The sequence below is a fragment of the Artemia franciscana genome, chromosome 13, assembly GCF_032884065.1.
Source record: "Artemia franciscana chromosome 13, ASM3288406v1, whole genome shotgun sequence".
NCBI classification, from domain to species: Eukaryota; Metazoa; Arthropoda; class Branchiopoda; order Anostraca; family Artemiidae; genus Artemia; species Artemia franciscana.
In genome coordinates this window covers 19286239-19306989 of record NC_088875.1, presented here as the reverse complement: position 1 = coordinate 19306989, position 20751 = coordinate 19286239, and the positions used below count along the sequence as shown (strand labels likewise).

The 20751-nt window shown below is 36.8% G+C and overlaps 1 protein-coding gene across 1 annotated transcript in view; it reads left to right on the top strand.

Moving 5' to 3' along the window:
* Window positions 1–20751, top strand: part of LOC136034617 (peroxisomal membrane protein 4-like) — a 36768-nt gene that overhangs the window by 7918 nt on the left and 8099 nt on the right. The window contains exons 2-3 of the mRNA XM_065715901.1: window positions 11098–11233; window positions 19885–19947. Of these exons, the coding sequence (XP_065571973.1) occupies window positions 11139–11233; window positions 19885–19947 (158 nt within the window). The 5' untranslated portion in view covers window positions 11098–11138. The remainder of the gene's footprint in view (window positions 1–11097; window positions 11234–19884; window positions 19948–20751) is intronic.

Genomic DNA, 20751 nt, shown 5'->3' with positions numbered 1-20751 from the left:
AATGTAGGAGTTCTATTTTATGGTCAATTAACAATTTTACAAAATTGGAAGAGATAATACAGTAGCTGTGCCCATGATAATTTGAAACTTCTGTTTAGTTTTCATACAAATTCCTGTTTCTATGATTTTTGGTTCCTCCAAGCTGTTGGTTAGAAAAAATTGTTTGTATCAGGTAGCAGAATTGTGTTGCTTGCAGACATTACTTGCGAGAAATAAGGCATAAAAGTATCTATAATACATCTTCTGGTATAGCTGCATCCCAGTCCCTCCCTCTTATGGGTCCAGATATAAAGTAATGGATCTTTGGTCAACTGGGTCTCTCCCTATCAGGGAACATCTTATCAGTATTTGTAATATACCTAAACAGACTTCTTGGCTATTTTCCAATTTACAGAGAAGCTACAGTTGTATGTTTATTTTCCTTTAGCATAATTTAAAAATTTAAGGGTCTTTTTTAATGAAATAAAATCAGTACCAAATGATGTATCTCAAACGTTGAGATATAAGTTTCAGGAATCCAGAAGTCTGGTACACTGGCAACGTTTAATTTAGGACAACTAAAAATTATATAATATCATTTCATATGTAAATATTGTAAGTTTTCAAATTCCCCAGTGTGTCAACTTTGAAATGATATAACTTCCTTTAATTTTAGTACACTGTAACTTAGCCTATTTTTAATCAGTCAAACACATGTTTCTTACTGCTTGATAACTGGAAAATTGTCTAAGCCCTATTCTATACATATAAAGTTTCCTGATTTTGTGTGTTTGTGATTAATTTTTGTGTTGAAGTTTTGTCGGCAGTTAGCTCATAGTTACATTGTAAATTACTATCAAATGAAAATCCAGCCAGTAAAATTGGTAAAATAAGTTACTCCCTGGGAAAAATACCGTAAAATTATTGTTTTAGAGATGCCCTGTAGCTAGAAGACCAGTTGAACATTTTTTTTTGTCTATCATTTTTTAAGCTTTTATTGAATTTTTTTTTTAAAGATTTGGATTTTCCTAGGCTTAAAAGGTAATATCCCTTTTCTATTTTGAAAACCAATAAGTAGAATTTTCTTAATATAAATGACTTCCATTTTGTTGTAATATTATTAAGTTTAGAGCACATAAATTTGAAAGATAGTCTGCAGGCTTTAACCACAGAAATAATTTTATTTCAGGTAATATTCCCATATTTAAAAATTATAACTACCTCTGCTTTAATACAACTAATTCTTCTGATTTGCTTTTTATGGCACTTGGTATTAACCAAGTGACATATAGAAATCGCAAATTCTGTCGGTCTGTCGGTCTGTCTGTCTGTCTGTCGGTCCCGGTTTTGCTACTTTAGGCACTTCCAGGTAAGCTAGGACGATGAAATTTCGCTGGCGTATCAGGGACCGGACCAGATTAAATTAGGAATAGTCTTTTTCCCGATTTGACCATCTGGGAGGGGAGGAGTGGGGGGGCCGTGAATTCGGAAAAAATTGAAAAAATATAAGTATTTTTAACTTACGAACGGTTGATAAGATCTTAATGAAATTTGATTTTTGGAAGTATATCATGTCTCAAAGCTGTTATTGTAAATCCAGACCGGATCTGGTGACATTGGGGGGAGCTAGGAAGGGGAAACCTAAAATCTCGGAAAACACTTAAGAGTGGAGGGATCGGGATGAAACTTGGTGGGAAAAATAAGCACAAGTCCTAGATACATGATTGACATAACCGGAACGGATCCGCTCTCTTTGGGGTAGTTGAGAGGGGGGGTTAATTCTGAAAAATTAGAAAAAATGAGGTATTTTTAACTTACGAACGGGCATTCGGATCTCAATGAAATTTGATATTTAGAAGGATATCGTTTCTCAGAGCTCTTATTTAAATTTCGACCGGATCTGGTGATACTCGGGGGGGGGGGGAGTTGGAAAACTTGGAAAACACTTAGAGTGGAGGGATCGGGATGAAACTCGGTGGGAAAAATAAGCACAAGTCCTAGATACATGATTAATATAACCGGAACGGATCCGCTCTCTTTGAGGTAATAGGGGGGGGGGGGTTAATTCTGAAAAATTAGAAAAAAATGAGGTATTTTTAACTTACGAACTGGTGATCGGATCTCAATGAAATTTGATATTTAGAAGGATATCGTGTCTCAAAGCTCTTGTTTTAAATCCCGACCGGATCTGGTGACATTGGGGGAGGGGAGCTGGGAGGGAGAAACTTAAAACTTGGAAAACACTTAGAGTGGAGGGATCGGGGTGAAACTTGGTGGGAAAAATAAGCACAAGTCCTAGATACATGATTGACATAACCCGAACGGATCCTCTCTCTTTGAGGTATTTGGGGGGGGGGGTTAATTCTGAAAAATTAGGTATTTTTAACTTACGAACGGGTGATCGAATCTCAATGAAATTTTATAATTAGAAGGATATCGTGTCTCAAAGCTCTTATTTTAAATTCCGACCGGATCTGGTGACATTGGGGAGAGTTTGGGGTGGGGGAACCTAAAATCATGGAAAATGCTTAGATTTGAGGGATCAGGTAAAGATAACTCTGGTACTTAAGTCATTCTGGAGATTTCCTGAAATAACTTTTAACCTTAAAGTCACTGAAAGCATTCCCCTGCCGGGGTGTTGGAAGAGGGTCCAACTTTAGCATAAAGGGTTTGGTTTTGAAGAGGTGGTAGCCCCCGTCATATACGGAATAATTTCTGTTTGTTTTAAGATTTTTTTTGGCAAAAAATACTCTATTCCAAACATGTGCATATAAGAGCATATAAACCTTTACAAAAGGGTTTTCTGATTGTTTTGTAGTCAGGGATGAAGGGAGACGCCTCACAAAGTGTATTTTAATCCAGAAACATTCCAACTCTCATTTAGCCTTCAGGTGAACACAGAATTAGTTCCAAGGGAGAGACGAGAGGAGGGTGGAGGTATAAATTAATATATAATTCCCAAGACTTTTATTCGGGGTGGTTATTTTTTCAGGGGGGGGGGGGCACAAAGAACTTCAAAAGACGCATCAAAAATGTGTTTTTATGCATTTTAATATGTTTTTACCAGTCGGACAAACATTGCTACCCTTCATTGAGCCTTCAGGAAAATACAAAATTAGTCATACGGAAGAGAAGGGAGTAGTGGTAGGTGGATTTTAACTGAGGATAACAAGCCACTCGCCACATTTTTTTTTTTTTTTATCAAAGGCAGTCAATTAAGATTTTGAGGTGGCCATTTTTTCGCAATAGTAAAAAAAATAATGCCTCAGGGTTTCACAACTCCTCTTCTAGCCCCCAGGGCAAGGGATGTAAGCTATGGAAGTTGCCCATTGTTTAAATATGAGGTTTTTATGGGAAGGATGGTTGAGTAAATTTTGGAGGAGCCTCATTCAATTGGAAACTGAAAATTCCTCTGCTATTTTAATATTTAACCTGCTTTTCAACCAGTTGCTACCGAATGAGTTGTTTCTTACTGCTGTGTCTTAACATTTTTTTTTTTAATTATAGTTCAGTGGCCCTTGTGTTTCAGCAGTCTTTTTAAAGAATTTTGTCATAAGTCCAACTTCAGCATAAAAAGTGAAGTTTTGAAGAGGGGCTAGCCCCCCTCATATATGGAATGATTTATGTATATTTTAAGATCAATCTTTGGCAAAAAAAACACTTAATTCAAGACATTTGCGTATAAGAGCTCAACATTTACAATGGGGTTCTCTGATTGTTTTGTAGTTAGGGAGGAAGGGAGATGCCTTAAAGGATGTATTTAATGCCAAAATATCCCAACTTTCACTGAGCGTTCAGATAAATACACGAACAGAGGCTGGAGGTAGAAATTGGTATATAATTGCCATAGCCGTATCCAGAACTTTTGTTTGGGGATGGGGGGGGGCATAGAAAACACATCAAACATTTATTTTAGTGCGTTTTTATAATATTTTAATAAGTTGGAAAAACATTTCCACCCCACATTGAGTGTTCAGGTAAATACAGAAGTAATTGTAAGGAAGGGGCGGGGGGAGGGAGCGGGAGGTAAAAATAGATATTTGATCCCTCTGATTTTCTGGGAATATTTCTGGTCTATATTGCTATTATGAAAGTAAAGAGTAACAGTAAAGCCCAAAGTAAGCAGAATTTTTTCCGTATAGGAGGGTGACTGCCCCTTCCTTATCCTTAATTCCGTCTCATGGTCGTAGAAACTACAACGGATGCTCATTCTATAAGAAATTAAGAGTTCTAGTCCTTTTCTTGTAATTCGAAAGTGGACGGAGACCTAGCATCCAACGTGTGAGGATCTAGTGTTGTTAACTTTTGAACCAAGTTTTTTCAGCCGGACCATTAACCTCTTAAGAAACAATGGTCAGACAAAGACTAATTTGTCCCGAATGTAGGCTTAGAGTCTTTTCAAACTCTGTGAAGTGTGGAGGGTGCAATTGCTCGTTTCACGCAGGAGCGGATAAATGTGCCAGAATTGATACAGCTAATTGGAGTGAGAGCTGGTGTTGTCCTGACTGCTCCTCTAAGAAAATGCCAATCAATAAGGTAAATCCTTTAAATTCACCTTCACCTCGCACCCCTCGTTCTCCAAATTCAAGAGCTAGGATGCTTAATATCTTAAAAGAGCTCAAATCGCCGGTGCTCCCCCCTTCGCAGAAGTTGACTCTAGACTCTCCCTATTTACAACACGAAGTGACCCCCCCCTCTTGAAGTTTCTTGTCAGACTGAGTGCCAGACCTTTTCTTCCGTCGACCCATCCTATACTCTGAACACCACCATTGGAAAATTACGCACCTGCTCACGCGAGGTATCGGTTCAGACCGAACCTTACTCATATGTTACCAGAGAAAATTTAACGTATCCAAAGCCCTGTGTTAAAGATTTTGCTTGCCAGACAAATCTTGATATTCTTAAACCATTAAAAGACAGACTAGAAGAGTTATTAAGCTACATTCCGACCGTAATTTCTGAACCCCTATCTGTAACTCAAAACAGTGATATAATAAAGAATAATGAAGTCAATCAAGTGAAAATAAAAAATTCAGAAAATGCTATATTACCCTTTGCAAATTCATTTGAGAGGTCAAGGGCGTTTGAACCAGTGACATACCAGGTGATTAGCAATTACATTGACCGAAACAGTCAAGTTAACAATGTTGAAATGAAATCAATTATTCATGAACGTAATCCCACTGACAAATCCTCTATTAGTATGGTAGAGGATCAGGCTCCCGAATACAGGAATAACTTAACGGCTTCCGGTTGTATGCTGAATTTGAAAGAGGATAATGACACCTTTGTTTTAAAGACTAATAAGGTTACTACGAAATCCGATGCAGATATTGAAATTGTTTATGAGAAACTTGTGGCATATGAAAGTGAAGGAAACGGAAGAATTGCCTGGAAAAAAAAATGGTGATCAACGTGTAATTGAAAATAAGGAATCAACGAAATCAGTTTGCAAGGATTTTTTACGTGCAAAATGTAACCACGGAAAAAGATGTAATCGGCTCCATATTTGCAAATATTTTCTGACGGGTTCTTGCAATAAAAGTTCGTGCTCGTTTGACCATGTTTCAATTTGTTCTGTTTTTATGTCGGGTCGTTGTTTCGGTTGCGACAAGTATCATGTTTTTATACCAAAGTCGTTTAGTAGGTTATTCTCTTAGCCACAAGTTATACCTTCCCATATGTACGATGTTAGTTCTAAGAATTTGACAAAAATCGGGTATGGATTTCGGAGGGAGACCCCACCCTTTTTAGGCCAGTGTCGAAGGCACTCACGACCCCATCCTCCCTCCTTGTCCATCCTCCCCCCTCACAGTATGCAGCCCTATACCCTCCCTACTCTGCCACAAACCAGCAATTTCTTGACGGACATGAATCACTATTCCCAACCAGGCCCCCTTTCCCAGCACTTTACGAAACCCCACCCCCAGTCCATTCGTTTTATCCCTCGTGCCTACCCTGTCAACGTGACTCAGGTCTGAGACTTTTTACTTGTCTTATAATGAATCCTAATCGTTCTCCTCGTGCTTCATCCATATCATTGCCCGTCCCCCCATCCCCAAATCCCCAAGATAAATCCTTTTCTTACTCTAATAATTCATCTTTCGATGTTGACCCTAATAGTCATCCCATAAAAGTCAAATGTGGTCCCTTGGTCCCCTGTTCTGACTACATTAATCTGGCCCCTGCTAAGAATCCCACCATGCCCCCTGTACCCATTTGTAATTTAAATAAAGTTAAGTGTAAAAATGGTACCTTTGCGGGTCGTTTTAAATTTCCCACACTTTTGTTAAGCAACGCTGAAAGTCTTAATTTTGAAAAACTTAATGAATTATACTCCTTTTCTAAAATATATAGATCAGACATAATCGCTATTACTGAAGTAAACGCTCAAAATACACACATGTTAAAAATGAATAATTTCACCCAGTTTATTAAACTCAGACCCAAAACCCACCCTCTGGGTAAGAAAGGCGGTGGAATTCTTTTCTTTGTCCGTAATGATTTTTATCCTTCAGAAATATTGGTTCCTTGTCTCACTCCCTTTCATGAAATTTTGTGGGTTTGTGTTCGACCTAAAGTCTTCCCACGTCCTTTCAATTTGATTGTCCTGTGTTGTTTTTACTACTCTCATGGGCAGAGAGCGGCTGAAAAAATTAATTTTATTGAAAAATTGCATGGCAGTGCTGACTATGTACTATCTAAATACCCAAATGCTGGAATTTTCCTCTTAGGTGATGCAAATGAATTAAAACTTGAGTCTACATGTAATACTTTTAGTCTAAAACAAATTGTAAAAGTCCCTACTACCAAAAGCAATTCTACTCTTGATTTAATATGCACCAATATGTCAAATTTCTACAGACCCGTCACCATTCTTCCCCCTCTCGGAGGTAGTTACCACTTTAGCCTACTCCTATCTCCACTAGCTACAGTTAAACATTCCTTTACTATTACTGAAACCGTCTTTAGACCTCTAGTTGACTCAGGACTCTACAATTTTGGCTCTTGGATCACTAGTGAAAATTGGTCCCCTGTGTACCAAACAAATGATGTCGACTTCAAGTCTTTGTCCCTCCAAAATTTATTGAGGAATAATTATGAAGCCCATTTTCCGGTAAAAAAAAATTAAAATATGCTCTACCGATGAACCCTACATTACTGCGACTTTTAAAAAACTAATAAGGAAAAAAATTAATTTGTTCAAGCAAGGACATATCACACAGGCTAATGATCTAAGAAAGTTCCTGAAGAGAAAATTGAGAAAGGCAGCTTCTGGGTATTACAATAGTAAGGTTAAGGATTTGTATTCTAACAAACCCAAACAATGGTACAGGAAAATTAAAGAGATTTGCGGAAAAAACCCTGTTGAAGTTAATTTTCATCTCCCTGAGCCCCCTTGCAAGATAGCCAACGATTTGAACCTGCATCTTGCGTCCATGGTACAAAGTCTCCCCCCTTTCACTGGCTCAGGTCAAACTATTCCTCCCTCCACCTCTTTCCCCCAAATTTCTCCCTCTGATATTATAAATAAAATCCAAAAGCTCAAAAAATCAAGTACTTGCCCATTAGACATCCCAATGGACTTGATTAAAGCCTTTTCAGACACAATTGCTGGACCTTTGTCTGATATTTTTAACCAAATTACAAAATCTGCTAAATTCCCAAGTTGCTGGAAACTAGGTTTTATAACACCCATCCCAAAGAAATCTTCCAGTCTGACTATAACCAACATGCGTCCTATTACACTCACTCCAGTTTTTTCTAAGCTTTACGAAGGGTTCCTTTGTGACTGGCTTAAAATTAAAATTATACCACGCATTGACATCCGACAGTTTGGTAATTTAAGAAAAACCTCCACCACCCATTACCTTGTACACTTGATTCACACGATCCTAGGTGAAATAGAGAAACCAAATGTTTGGCTAAACCTGGTTTTAGTCGATCTCTAAAAAGCGTTTGACTTAGTAGACCACACTATCCTAATTCGATTACTACATGATAACTTTGACATTGACCCACTCTTAGTAAATATTGTTATATCGTTCCTTTCAGACAGATCACAAGTTGTAAAATACAAAAATACCTTCTCTAACCCCCTCCCTAGGTACTGTGGAATACCTTATTGGGACCACTATTATTTCTTGTCATGATTAACGAAATTGGCAAGGAATTCCCCCAAAGATGGAAATCTGTGGATGACTTGTCGATCCTTGAAGTATGTCATAGGAATATTAAAAGTGACCCCGTTGAAATCCTAACCCAATGTTCGGATGAATCCAAGAATCTAAATATGACAGTAAATCCCACTAAATCACAGATAATGACAATCAACTTCTTGAAATCTACTCCTGCTTTTTGCGACCCGATCCCAAGCGAAATGCTAGTGAAACATGTTAAGCTTCTTGGTGTCACAATTTCTAATGATCTTAAGTGGGAAACACATGTATCCAACATTGTTAAACAAGCAAATGTTTCACTATCCATTTTTAAGCTACTAAACAAATTTAATTGTCCTAAGATACATTCCCTCCGTGTTTACTTATCCTTTATCAGGCCGTTATTGGAATATGCATGTCCGGTCTGGCATTCGCAACTTTCAAATGAACTTAGTGACAAAATCGAGTCGGCCCAAAAGCGTTCGCTCAGGATCATTTACAAAGAAGGCAAAATTCCATACTCCTTCCTCCTTAAAGCTGCGCGCATTACCACCTTAAAAGAAAGGAGGGAAAAAATTTGCCTGCTTTTCGCTAAATCAGTCATTTCCAATCCCCGTACTGAGGACTTACTCCCTGATTTTCACAATCCCATTAGACTCCGACTCCCCCGGTCAGCCTCCTTAGCAATCCCAACTTACTCTCCGATCCATGCTGTTACAGAAAGGTTTCGCAAAAGTTTTATACCCTTTATTCTGGGACACCTTAATAATAATTCGTGATTAATTGCCAAATTCCCCTTTTCCTCTATTGCCGTTTTTATTCTTTTTTTATTTACTGCAATGTTTTTGTAATTTAATTGTTAAGTTGCCCTTTATCTTTGATGATTTTGCTTTTTTAATCCCTTTTAATTTTAAGTGTTTGACTTAATGTACTATTTTGATATTTTTTTTTTCTTAGCTTTTAGTGACATATAAAGCGAATTCGGCTCTTTAGAGCTTGTGATAGCCTTTTGCAAATAAATATTATCTTATCTTATCTTATCTTATCTGATCCTTTTGTTACCCCTTAGGCCATCTGATTGACATTTTGAGATACCTGTTTTCTACTTTCTCTTTGGCTGCTCAATTTTGGATGTGGAGGAATTTTCCAGGGTGTATTTTTTTCGGGTATGGAGGGGGTGTAAACGCCGACTCACGGTGAAGAGTCATGTGAGTCAGAAGAAAGATTGGACAAGTAAGGCTTGAAATGGTCAAACCGCCTGTGAAAAACAAGAATCTCCTAATTACGGTAATTCCAAATAGATAAATGTCAATTTCGCCCCGACTTTGACAGAAAATTAAGAGATAGCTAATTGGCTTGGGACTTCTGATAAGCTATATGAATATCGTCCTCATTTCTAGAAGTCACGTTGCCACGTGGTGCCACATTTGCCTCTAAGTATTTAGTTATGCATTCCAAACAAAGCTGAAGGACGGATACCCTATCTTGTATTGTTGCGTGCAAGTATTAGGACAGTTGGGAAAGTCAGTGGATCTCTTTTCTCTGAAGAAGGAATTCCGAAACCTTTCAGAAGTGTGGTATGTAGGGCCAAATTCTCGTGAATGCCTTTTTCTATCAATCTGGAGAGAGGATTTAACTTCTAGAATCTCTTCAGCTGGATGAATATTTTTAGACTATGCATATAATTAGGGTATAGCATGGAACTTTAACCTCCAATTATTGTAAAGTATTTTATAGTAACGTAAAAATTATATTTAGATTTTACTATTTGGTGCCTTTTATGTAAATCTGTTTATTTTGATAAGATCCTATTCAATTACTATTTTTTAATTTGGTTTTTGCTCTGACCGAGTGGGTCCCAGGACTATAGGATACAGAGGATTTGCCAGAAATAGTAATTTTCCAATGAATCAAAATGTAAACGTAACAACCCGAGGCTAAAGAGAAGGCCGTTATATTAAGTGCTGTCAGTGGATCTGCTATCCCAATGATTTATGTAAATGTGGCTTTTGGTTCTCTCAATAGAGCAGTGGCTCTAAATTGCTGCATGATTCATGATCATACGCTCAACGAATGAGGCTTCTTGATCAGATGATGTCAGGGCAGTGAGGATGCAGAACAGAAGAAAATGATGATGTTAGCATTTAAGGCCCCTTTTTGAAATATATTAGGAGGATAGTTTTTCAGGGGTTTTTTTTTCAATTTCGAAGCATTGAAATGTAAAAGTTAAACTTTTGCGTAATAGCTAAGGGTGCATTAAAATGAGGGGAAATCAAATACAAAAACATTTTATGAGAGCAGAGAACAATATTAAAACTTAAATAATCAGTGATTAATATACGTAATCAAGGGGCTGATACTTCCCAACACGATTCCGAACAGTAACTATTATTTCTCATTGCCTCACGATTGAATACTCTTACTGAGGAGTAATGTAATAAATGTTTGAAAATAAAGTGCGTCTTAGCCCGTTAGCCGATGTTATCTGTAGTATGGGCCCGTGGGTTGAATGCTATTGATCTTGGAAGTTTGGTGGAATTTTATATATGTTTGTTCAACCAAAGTAGAAAAATGTTTTAAAAGAGGTATTTGAGGAATATCAGGGATAGTCGAGACTCTGTTTAATTATGAATTATTAAATTGTAATGAAGAGACAGAGACAAGTGAAAGATAATCTGAAGTCAATAGTAGACGAATAAATTCAAAAACTTTTTGAGAGAAATCAGGAATTGTTTCCTATGCCACTGAATAGTGGATTTTGCCTTATATTTGCCACACAGTAAATTCAGAACACAATTTGGCGCTAGGAATTTTTGGTGGCGTACCGAAGCCTTTGCGGCGACGGAGCACTGAAATATTTGCGATGACAGGGCTTGGGGGATTGCATCAGATTTGACTAGCTTATGCTGCAGGTATGCTGCAGGTTATTAACACTAATTTTTGTAATTTTGTTTATCAGATAAAATTTCCCCTGTGGTTGTATTTTGAAGCAGATGAAAAATGGAAGTTTTGGAGTTCATCAGTCATATTATCAAGGAACCTGGGCCTTATCAACCTATTCTGGCTGTAATCAAGGGTTTTAGGAATGGAGCTGTGTAAGTATAATTTTCCAAAGTGCGTCTGGTCTTCCCAGATACTGATTAAAAAAATTTCACTTTAGAATTACGATCTTGAACAGCATAACATTCAATGTCCCTATAATCTCTATTGAAAATATTTTAATAATTTGCTTGTAACTCATTTATAAACATAAGCAGAGTAACAAAAAGAAAATAGTAATATAATTTTCATCAGACACCAAGATATTAGTGGCACTAAACTTATGAGGAGTCATTCGGTTTGGATACCACCCAGGCAAAAAACAATAAATACATCTGATAACGAAAGTAGAAAGCTGACTATGATTTGCAACAATGTCGGTATAACGAGCTTTTAGTTTGCTCTTAAAGTTAGCGTGTGCAGAATAACGAATACTGGTGCAGAGGTCAATGTTCACTTTTTCCTTAAAAGACAAGTGTATTCGGCTTCGGAGTAAAATTCAAAATGAAATTAAAGAATCCCTTTCTTTTCTGTCATTTAAGTATAAAATTAAGAATTTTTTTTTATCAGGCTTCAGTAGTTTAGTTTGCATTTTTGTTGTTGTTGTAGCTAATGCTTTGTTATTTCTGTGAATGCTGTTAACTGGTAGTGTCTTTTAAAGCATTTTTTCTCGGCTTTCTTTTTCAAAGTATCTTTTTAAGGTATTTAATACTCAGGACTCTATTTTGGCCAAATGGCATGTCTGTTAGATCCTTGGCTGTTTCGTAACCTATATATTTTTGTGAAATAATAAAAGTCTGAAGTCTGATAAAAAGCTTGATATTTGAATTAACATATGCAATTTGCATTAAATACCAAATTTTCACATTTTTTAGTATTTACCTTATAGTCAGTTTCCTCAAACAAAGTAGGAAGAAGCTTGCAGGATTTAGCTAAGCTGACTTCAGAATGGCTAATTAACTGCAATTCATCAGCCCATACGCGTACTATAGTTTGGTTTAATCTGAAAAACTCGATGGAATAATACGAGATAAGCACTAAAGAGATAGTGTAACAGACGCTCCTCTTACATTGCCAAACATCCAGACCAAATTGGAATATTACCGAAAAGGGAGTCTCACGACCGTAGTTGAATATATAATTTAGCATTCAAAAAATGAAGAACTCGTATTACTGACGAATTTACTTCAAGCTGGATAAGAGGATACTATAGTCTGCCATGACAAACCAGAATAATTGTGTTGCGAGAGCAACACTTTGGTTTTGTCCCGGTTTTTTTTGTTTTTTTTTTCCTATGCCGCCGATCTCAGCTTATTCCTGGAAACTGGTAAGGGTCTAAACTGTGCGGTTTTTACGGAAAGTGTGGACCTCAGGCCGGATACATTTTGGAAAGCTCCGTAGAACTCTTTCCTGGGGCCAAAAAGGATGGTTTTTGCTTGTCCTCGAGCCAGAGCCTATGGTGTGCGAAGTGAAGTGGAGTTATATAGCCTATGTCAGAGAGGAGTATCTGAAGTTGTGCAGCCAAGCTTTCGTTTCATCAAACCATGTTTCAGCTTTCGAGTGGAAAGCTCCGTTCTAGCAGGCAAGCAGGCAGGCACCAGTTTCAATTTGAAGATGGACTAAAATCTATAAGTGTTAAATATATGCGGTAGTTCCCCGGCCCCACAGCCAATATATCTTCTTTGAGTGATAAATAGAAAAATTTACAGAAACAAAAAAGTGCGATTTTCCCACGGGTCCGAAAGTGCTGCCATCTATTGTTTCTAGCCATTTCTGTTCGTGATTTCAGCTGACTTTACCATTCTTTTTTTTTCTACTTGGGATTGCAATAGAGAAATGGTATCAGATATACCTCTTAAACTTTAAAAGTTCTCTCATTGCTAAAGAAATTAGAGCTTATCCTTTGCTCCTTTCTAAGTGGTGGTGTTAGAAAGTTGGCCTCCGGCAAAAAAGTCAACTTTTGAACTAAGACAGATAGAATTTTTTTTTCAATGACAATCGATAGACCTTGATGAGCTGATCAAAGTATATGCCATCCATTTTTTGTTACAAAAATTCCTTCATGACATACACCAGTTTGAAAGTTTCAAGGGGCTGACAACTTCAGTGGTAAGGTACACACTTGAACCAAAAATAGGCCGATACCAATTGTGAGATATGTAGGGGACTTCCAAGCAACAGTCGATTATTAGCTTATAATCATCTTTGGCAATGAGGGGTTTGCAACTTTTGCTGATTGGTGTACCTATTATCTGTTTCTGGTGTAATTGATGGTAAGAACAACTTGGTTCCCGATTGTAAGACATGTAGGGGAGTTGTAAGTAATAATCGGCTGTTAGGCTACAATGACTTCAGCGACAAGGGGTTTGCAACTTTTGCTAGTTGGTGTACCCATTATTTGTTTCCGGTGAACTTGGATGTATATCACGGGAGAGGGACTTGTAAGTAAGAATCGGTTGCTAGAGGAGGTTCATCAGAGGCTAAAAATTTGTGCAAATTGGTGCACATCTATGGTATTTGATCCTGAAAAGTCACGAATAGCTTTATAATACCAACTAGATTATATAAGATAATGTTCCAAGTTTCCATCGGTCACGATGTCTACGATTGAAAAGGATAAAGTTCAACTGGCTGCAAACTCAATTTAGTCCCTTCTTCCGATATAATTTTGCTGTTGTTTTTTCAACGCTGAAGAACTTGATCATGTGATTACTGATTGTGTTCTGCTTTGAATATGCCGTTTTGAATGCTTTGATAGTTTGGACAACTTCAGAATTTAACCGATAGCGAAGAAACAAAACCAAAGTGTTGCTCTCGCAACACTTTTATCGGCGAAGCCGGACAAAGGTTGCCGCAACACTTCACGTTGCCCAGGCAACGTAGGTCTAGTTGTTTTTGAGACCGTCAACGAATAAAAACACACTTCAGAGCCATCTATCGGTGCCTCTAATCATAATGCAAGACGCAATAAGCTTTTAGACAGGGAAATTTAAGAATTGCAATTTCCAGTTATTAGTTTTGCCCCTTCACTCTTTTAAAAGAACTGTTAATTCTATAAAACTATAATTATTAAAATTAGCAGCATATCTAAAAAAGTGAGAAGGAATCTCAACTTACTAGATTGGCTACGTACTATCGTAGAACATGTTGCCCTAATATAGTAATTTGGAATAAAATCATAAATAAAAAGTAGAGGAGTATAGGTTATGCTGTTTAGCTAGAAATAAAATATGGTATGCTATGACTCTTTTTGAAAAAAGAAAGAATCAACTTCTGCTCCTTTTTTCCTACAGAAATTATGTGTTATAATATGATAGTGTAAAATTTGTACTTTCTGACATTGGCTGGGAGATGCCTTGATCTGACCAAGACTGGGTTAGAGAATGTATTTCAGTAGAAATGTAAAGAATAATATTCTATCATTACACTTGTGTGGGATTCCAACCCTCTCCCCCTTCGCTTCACTGGAAAAATATTCTTAACCCTATCCTTTAAATTTTTGTTAAGTGTGTCAACGTCTTCAATTAGTGTTACGTATTAACTTGAATATATTCTATGAAACTTCCCAAAAATTAACACTTTCCTGCCTGATAAAGTTTATTTGAAAAGGAGTCTCCTGGTGATGTGTAACGCTATTTTGCTACCAAATTTTCCATTTTATGCTAAAGTGACAATGATGAAAAATAAATTAGAAAAGATCTCACTTTCGGTTACTGAAAGTTGGAATATTATTTTTTGTGTGTTTCCTCTATGGGAAAAGTAAATTGTCTGCTTGGTTTTGGAAAATCTATTTCTCTTTCGTAAGCATGGCTTGTTTTAGACTATGCTAGCTGTGAATCTCGTAATTATCATGGAAATATTTATTATTGAACGTCAATAAGTTTTATTCCCTTTTAAGTTTGCATGGGTTTCAACTTCGCCTCTTTTTTACTCTTAATTGGCTCAGCTATCCAAAGATGATACCATAGTCTGTCATGACAAACCAGATAAATTGCTTTTGAGACCGTCAACGAATAAAAATACACTTTTTTTTGTACGAACATAAGGCTGCTCAATTTCGACCCATTGGGAGAGATATTGGGATCATATAAATTTTCCTGCGAGAGAGAAGGGCCAATTCTGAAAAAGTTAAATGTCTTTTTCTTGGGGCAGGGGGGATGAGTCTTTAAAATCAATCTTTGGGGAGTTCTTTATCTTTGTGCAGATTAGCTGGTGTCAAAATAGTATTAAAATTGTCTAAAGCAAATTTTGTCTCGCCATAATTTTGTCTTTTTCAACTAACTTTTTCCAACAAATAATTTATTAAGTTTTAGAAATAAGGCTTCCCTGTCATGTTTTTTTTTTTTAAGTTAGACATAAAATAGACTGTGAAAGTAACACGTCTTTATCAGGAAATAAACGGTCATCTTTTCAATTTTTTCTAATAAACAAAACTAATTGTCCTATTTTTGACATAATCCAGCACAGATAGATGTTGAATCATTATGCAGAAATATTCAATACATGATTCTTTCATAAATCAGATGGAACCGGTAAATTTCCAAACTGCCGAAGATACTGACTTTAGTGCATAAATTTTTTGGCCAAATTTTTATTTTTATTTTTTTTTAAGAGTAAGTCCTTTGAATCAACAGTAGATTTTTGTCCTCTATCTCTTCTGTATGTCAATTCTGACACCAACATTAAGCAGAAATTTGCTGAATAATATGAAATGTAAATGTATAACACTATTTTAGATAACTTAGCTTCCCATATAGTATTGTAAAGTTTTACTTATTTTTAAAATTAAAATTGTAGATATAGGAAGATATTTTATTCATTTAAATGTTTGAATGAGTTTGAATTTCTTTAAAAATCTACGTCAAAAACCAGTCATAGTAATTCTGTTGATAAATCATCAGCAGGCTTCCATAAATGGTAATTATTGATATTATTTTTTTCAAATCATTATTACTCAATAATTGAATTATTATTATTATAAATTATACTAAATTATTACTATTATTTCTATGCTTTTTTGATTATAAATGGGTCTAATTAGAAGTAACACATCATAGGACCAACCCATTAGTTTTGATGGACAGTGATAATATTTTTTGTTTAGTCCTGCTAAAAGGATTCTCGACATATATGATCCCATTTACTTTCCATTGCACCTATATAAAGAAGGAGGTGTTTCTTTTTAAGCTAATATCGAAGAAAATGTGTTTGTGAAACAGTTAATGGTTTTCCCATTCCATCTCTATTTTTATGGCACTTGGTATTAACAAAGTGACATATAGCAATCGCAAATTCTGTCGGTCTGTCAGTCCCGATTTTGCTACTTTAGGCACTTCCAGGTAAGCTAGGACGATGAAATTTGGCAGGCGTATCAGGGACCGGACCAGATTAAATTAGAAATAGTCCTTTTCCCGATTTGACCATCTGGGGGGGGGGAGTGGGGGGCCCGTTAATTCGGAAAAATAGAAAAATTGAAGTATTTTTAACTTACGAACGGTTGATCAGATCTCAATGAAATTTGATGTTTGGAAGGATATCGTGTCTCAGAGCTGTTATTTTAAATCCCGACCGGATCTGGTGACATTGGGGGGAGTTGGGAGGGGGAAACCTAAAATCTTGGAAAACACTTAGAGTGGAGGGATCGGGATGAAACTTGGTGGGAAAAATAAGCACAAGTCCTAGATACATGATTGACATAACCGGAACGGATCCGCTCTCTTTGGGGTAGTTGGGGGGGGGGGCTAATTCTGAAAGATTAGAAAAAATGAGGTATTTTTAACTTACGAACGGGTGATCGGATCTCAATGAAATTGGATATTTAGAAGGATATCGTGTCTCAGAGCTCTTATTTTAAATTCCGAACAGATCTGGTGACATTGGGGGGGGGGGGTTGGGAGGGGGAAACCTAAAACTTGGAAAACACTTAGAGTGGAGGGATCGGGATGAAACTTGGTGGGAAAAATAAGCACAAGTCCTAGATACATGATTGACATAACCGGAACGGATCCACTCTCTTTGGGGTAGTTGGGGGGGGGGTTAATTCTGAAAAATTAGAAAAAAATGAGGTATTTTTAACTTACGAACGGGTAGTCGGATCTCAATGAAATTTGATATTTAGAAGGATATCGTGTCTCAGATCTCTTATTTTAAATACCGACCGAATCTGGTGACATGGGGGGAGTTTGGAGGGGGAAACTTGGAAAACACTTAGAGTGGAGGGATCGGGATGAAACTAGGTGGGAAAAATAAGCACAAGTCCTAGATATATGATTGAGATAACCGGAACGAATCCGCTCTCTTTGGGGTAGTTGAGGGGGGGGGGGGTTATTCTGAAAAATTAGAAAAAACGAGGTGTTTTTAACTTACGAACGGGTTATCGGATCTCAATGAAATTTGATATTTAGAAGGATATCGTGTCTCAGAGCTCTTATTTTGAATACCGACTGGATCTGATGACACGGGGGGGGGAGTTGGGAGGGGGAAACCTAAAACTTGGAAAACACTTAGAGTGGAGGGGTCGGGATGAAACTTGGTGGGAAAATAAGCGCAAGTCTTAGATACATGATTGACATAACCGTAACGGATCCGCTCTCTTTGGGTAGTTGGGGGGTTTAATTCTGAAAAATTAGAAAAAATTCACTTACGGTATTTTTAACTTACGAACGGGGATCGGATCTCAATGAAATTTGATATTTAGAAGGATATCGTGTCTCAAAGCTCTTTTTTTAAGTCCCGACCGGATCTGGTGACATTGGGGGGAGTTTGGAGTGGGGGAACCTAAAATAATGGAAAACGCTTAGATTGGAGGGATCGGGATGAAACTTGGTGGGAAAAAAAGCAGAAGTCTAAGATACTTGATTTACATAATTGGAACGGATCCGCTCTATTGGGGGGGGGGGGGTTAATTCTGGAAAATTAAAAAAAATTACGTATTTTTAACTTACGAAGGAGTGATTGGATCTTCTTGAAACTTCATATTTAAAAGGACCTCATGACTCAGATCTCTCATTTTAAATCTCAACCGCTTCCTGCGTAATTGGGGGGGGGGGGTGAAGTTTAGGGGAACCGGAAATCTTAGAAAATACTTAAAGCGGTGAGATCAGGATGAAACTGGACGGGAAGAATAAAAACCTGTTTAAGACACGTGACTGACATAATCGGACCTGCGTAATTGGGGGGGGGGGAAGTTTAGGGGAACCGGAAATCTTAGAAAATACTTAAAGCGGTGAGATCAGGATGAAACTGGATGGCAAGAATAAAAACCTGTTTAAGACATGTGACTGACATAATCGGACCGGATCTGCTCTCTTTGGTGGAGTTGAGGTGGGGTTGGGGGGGGGGGGTAATTTTTGAAAATTGACGTCTTTGTAACTTACGTAAGGGTGACCAGATCTTAATGAAATTTGATATTTAGAAGGGTCTTGCGCTTTAAAGCTCTGATTTTAAATTGAGACCAGATCCTGTGACATTGGGGGGAGTTGGAGGGGAAAACCGGAATTCTTGGAAAACGTGAAAATTGGGGTATTTTTATTTCACGAATAGGTGATCGGATCTTAATGAAATGTGATATTTAGAAGGAATTCATGTCTCAGAGCTCTTATTTCAAATCCCGACCAGATCTTTTGACATTGGGGGGAGTTGGAGGGGGAAATCTTGGAAAACACTTGGAGTGGAGGAATCGGGATGAAGCTTGGTGGATAGAATAAGCAATTGTCCTTGATACGTGATTGACGGAACCGTACTGGATTCGCTCTCTTTGGGGGAGCTGGGGGAGGAGTTCCGTGATTTGGCGAGTTTGGTGCTTCTGGACGTGCTAGGACGATGAAACTTGGTAGGCGTGTCAGGGAGCTGCACAAATTGACTTGATAAAGTCGTTTTCCCAGATTCGACCATCTGGGGGGCTAAAGGGAGAGGAAAAATTAGAAAAAATTATGTATTTATAACATACGAGTGGGTGATCGGATCTTAATGAATTTTGATATTTAGAAGGACATCGTGACTCAAAGCTTTATTTTAAATCCTGACCGGTATTAAGCCTCTTATTTTCCTTTTAAATCAATCTATTGATTCATAGAATTTTGCTAGAGTTCACACCATATGATCTCTTGGCTCTTAGCTCTTCTTGCCTCGTCACAAGTTCCATATGACCTCTTAGGTCTTGTTGATGTTTGAAAATTCTTGGTTATTCCAACTGTGAAGCTAGTCATCCTAACGCTTATTTTTCTGGTAAACGAATTTTAGAGCCATCAGTAAATATTAAAGAAGTCTAATAGCTAGAGCAAAACTACCCTAAGAAATATACAGTAGTAATGTCCAATGTAGTGTAGCTATAGGGCATGAATAATAAATCATGAATCATGAAAACATGAATCATAGTAATTACAGAGAAAACTGGCAATGGCATAGAAAACATATTTAAAATTAAAAGGAAACATTTTGGTCTTTGACTACATTTTCTAAAGATAATTTTGATACTAGTTTGCCTATTTTCCTGTTAAAAAGATTTTTGTCATGTATTCTCTTTGCTCAACTACTTTAGGAAATAAAAACAAACTGTGAAAAACACTTTTACCAGATGATTGTGGATTAAGATAAAAACTAGCACCTGATTAATGGCTGTTTATGTATTCCATTTGATGTAGCTTTTGAATTTTTTTTATTGTTACTAATATGGTTAATGGTTTTAAAGTTGTTTCTGTCTTTTTAGGTACGGAGCAAAGATTCGGGCCCCTCATGCTTTGGTTATGACATTCCTTTTCAAAACTGGAAGGTATTTAGATATGTTGCTTAATTTTTAAATATTTAGTCAGATATGCTCGCTACAGGGCTTGAGTTCCATAGTAATTTTATCTCCATGCCATTGGTTATGACATTCCTTTTCAAAACTGGCAGATGTTTAAATATGTTGCTTATACTTGAAATAGATAGTCAGATATGCTCGCTACAGGGCTTGAGTTCCATAGTAATCTGATCCTCATGACATTGGTTATGATATTCTTTTTCAAAACTATATATATGGATATATATATATATATATATATATATATATATATATATATATATATATATATATATATATATATATATATATATATATATATATATATATATATATATATATATGCAATAATTTGATAAAACTGCTTGAACATTAAAAAAAAGGCCTTGCCTTCCTTTTGTTTCTTCCCTCTGCTCGCGATCGTCAGCAGCTCGGGTCTTCGACCCTTGTTGTCATGGTGTTACATTTGCGGTTTTTTTTTCACGTTGGTGGTTGGATTGGTCCAGTTTATTCTAGCGTACAAGGAAAAAGTGTACCTACACACACCTGATATTATACATTGACAAATGACAGTTATACAATTATTTTATAAAAAATGACAGATTTAGCCTATATTGACATTGTTTGCTTTTTACTTTAGAATTTCCGTTTCTCTGCCAAGATTAAAACTTTGCTCCAATGGAAACAGTAAGATTTGGTACTAAGAATCCCATAATAAATCTCTTATTTAAATATAAATATTTAAATTATAAAATGCATTATTTCACTATTCAAAAATGACAACAATGTGCCCAT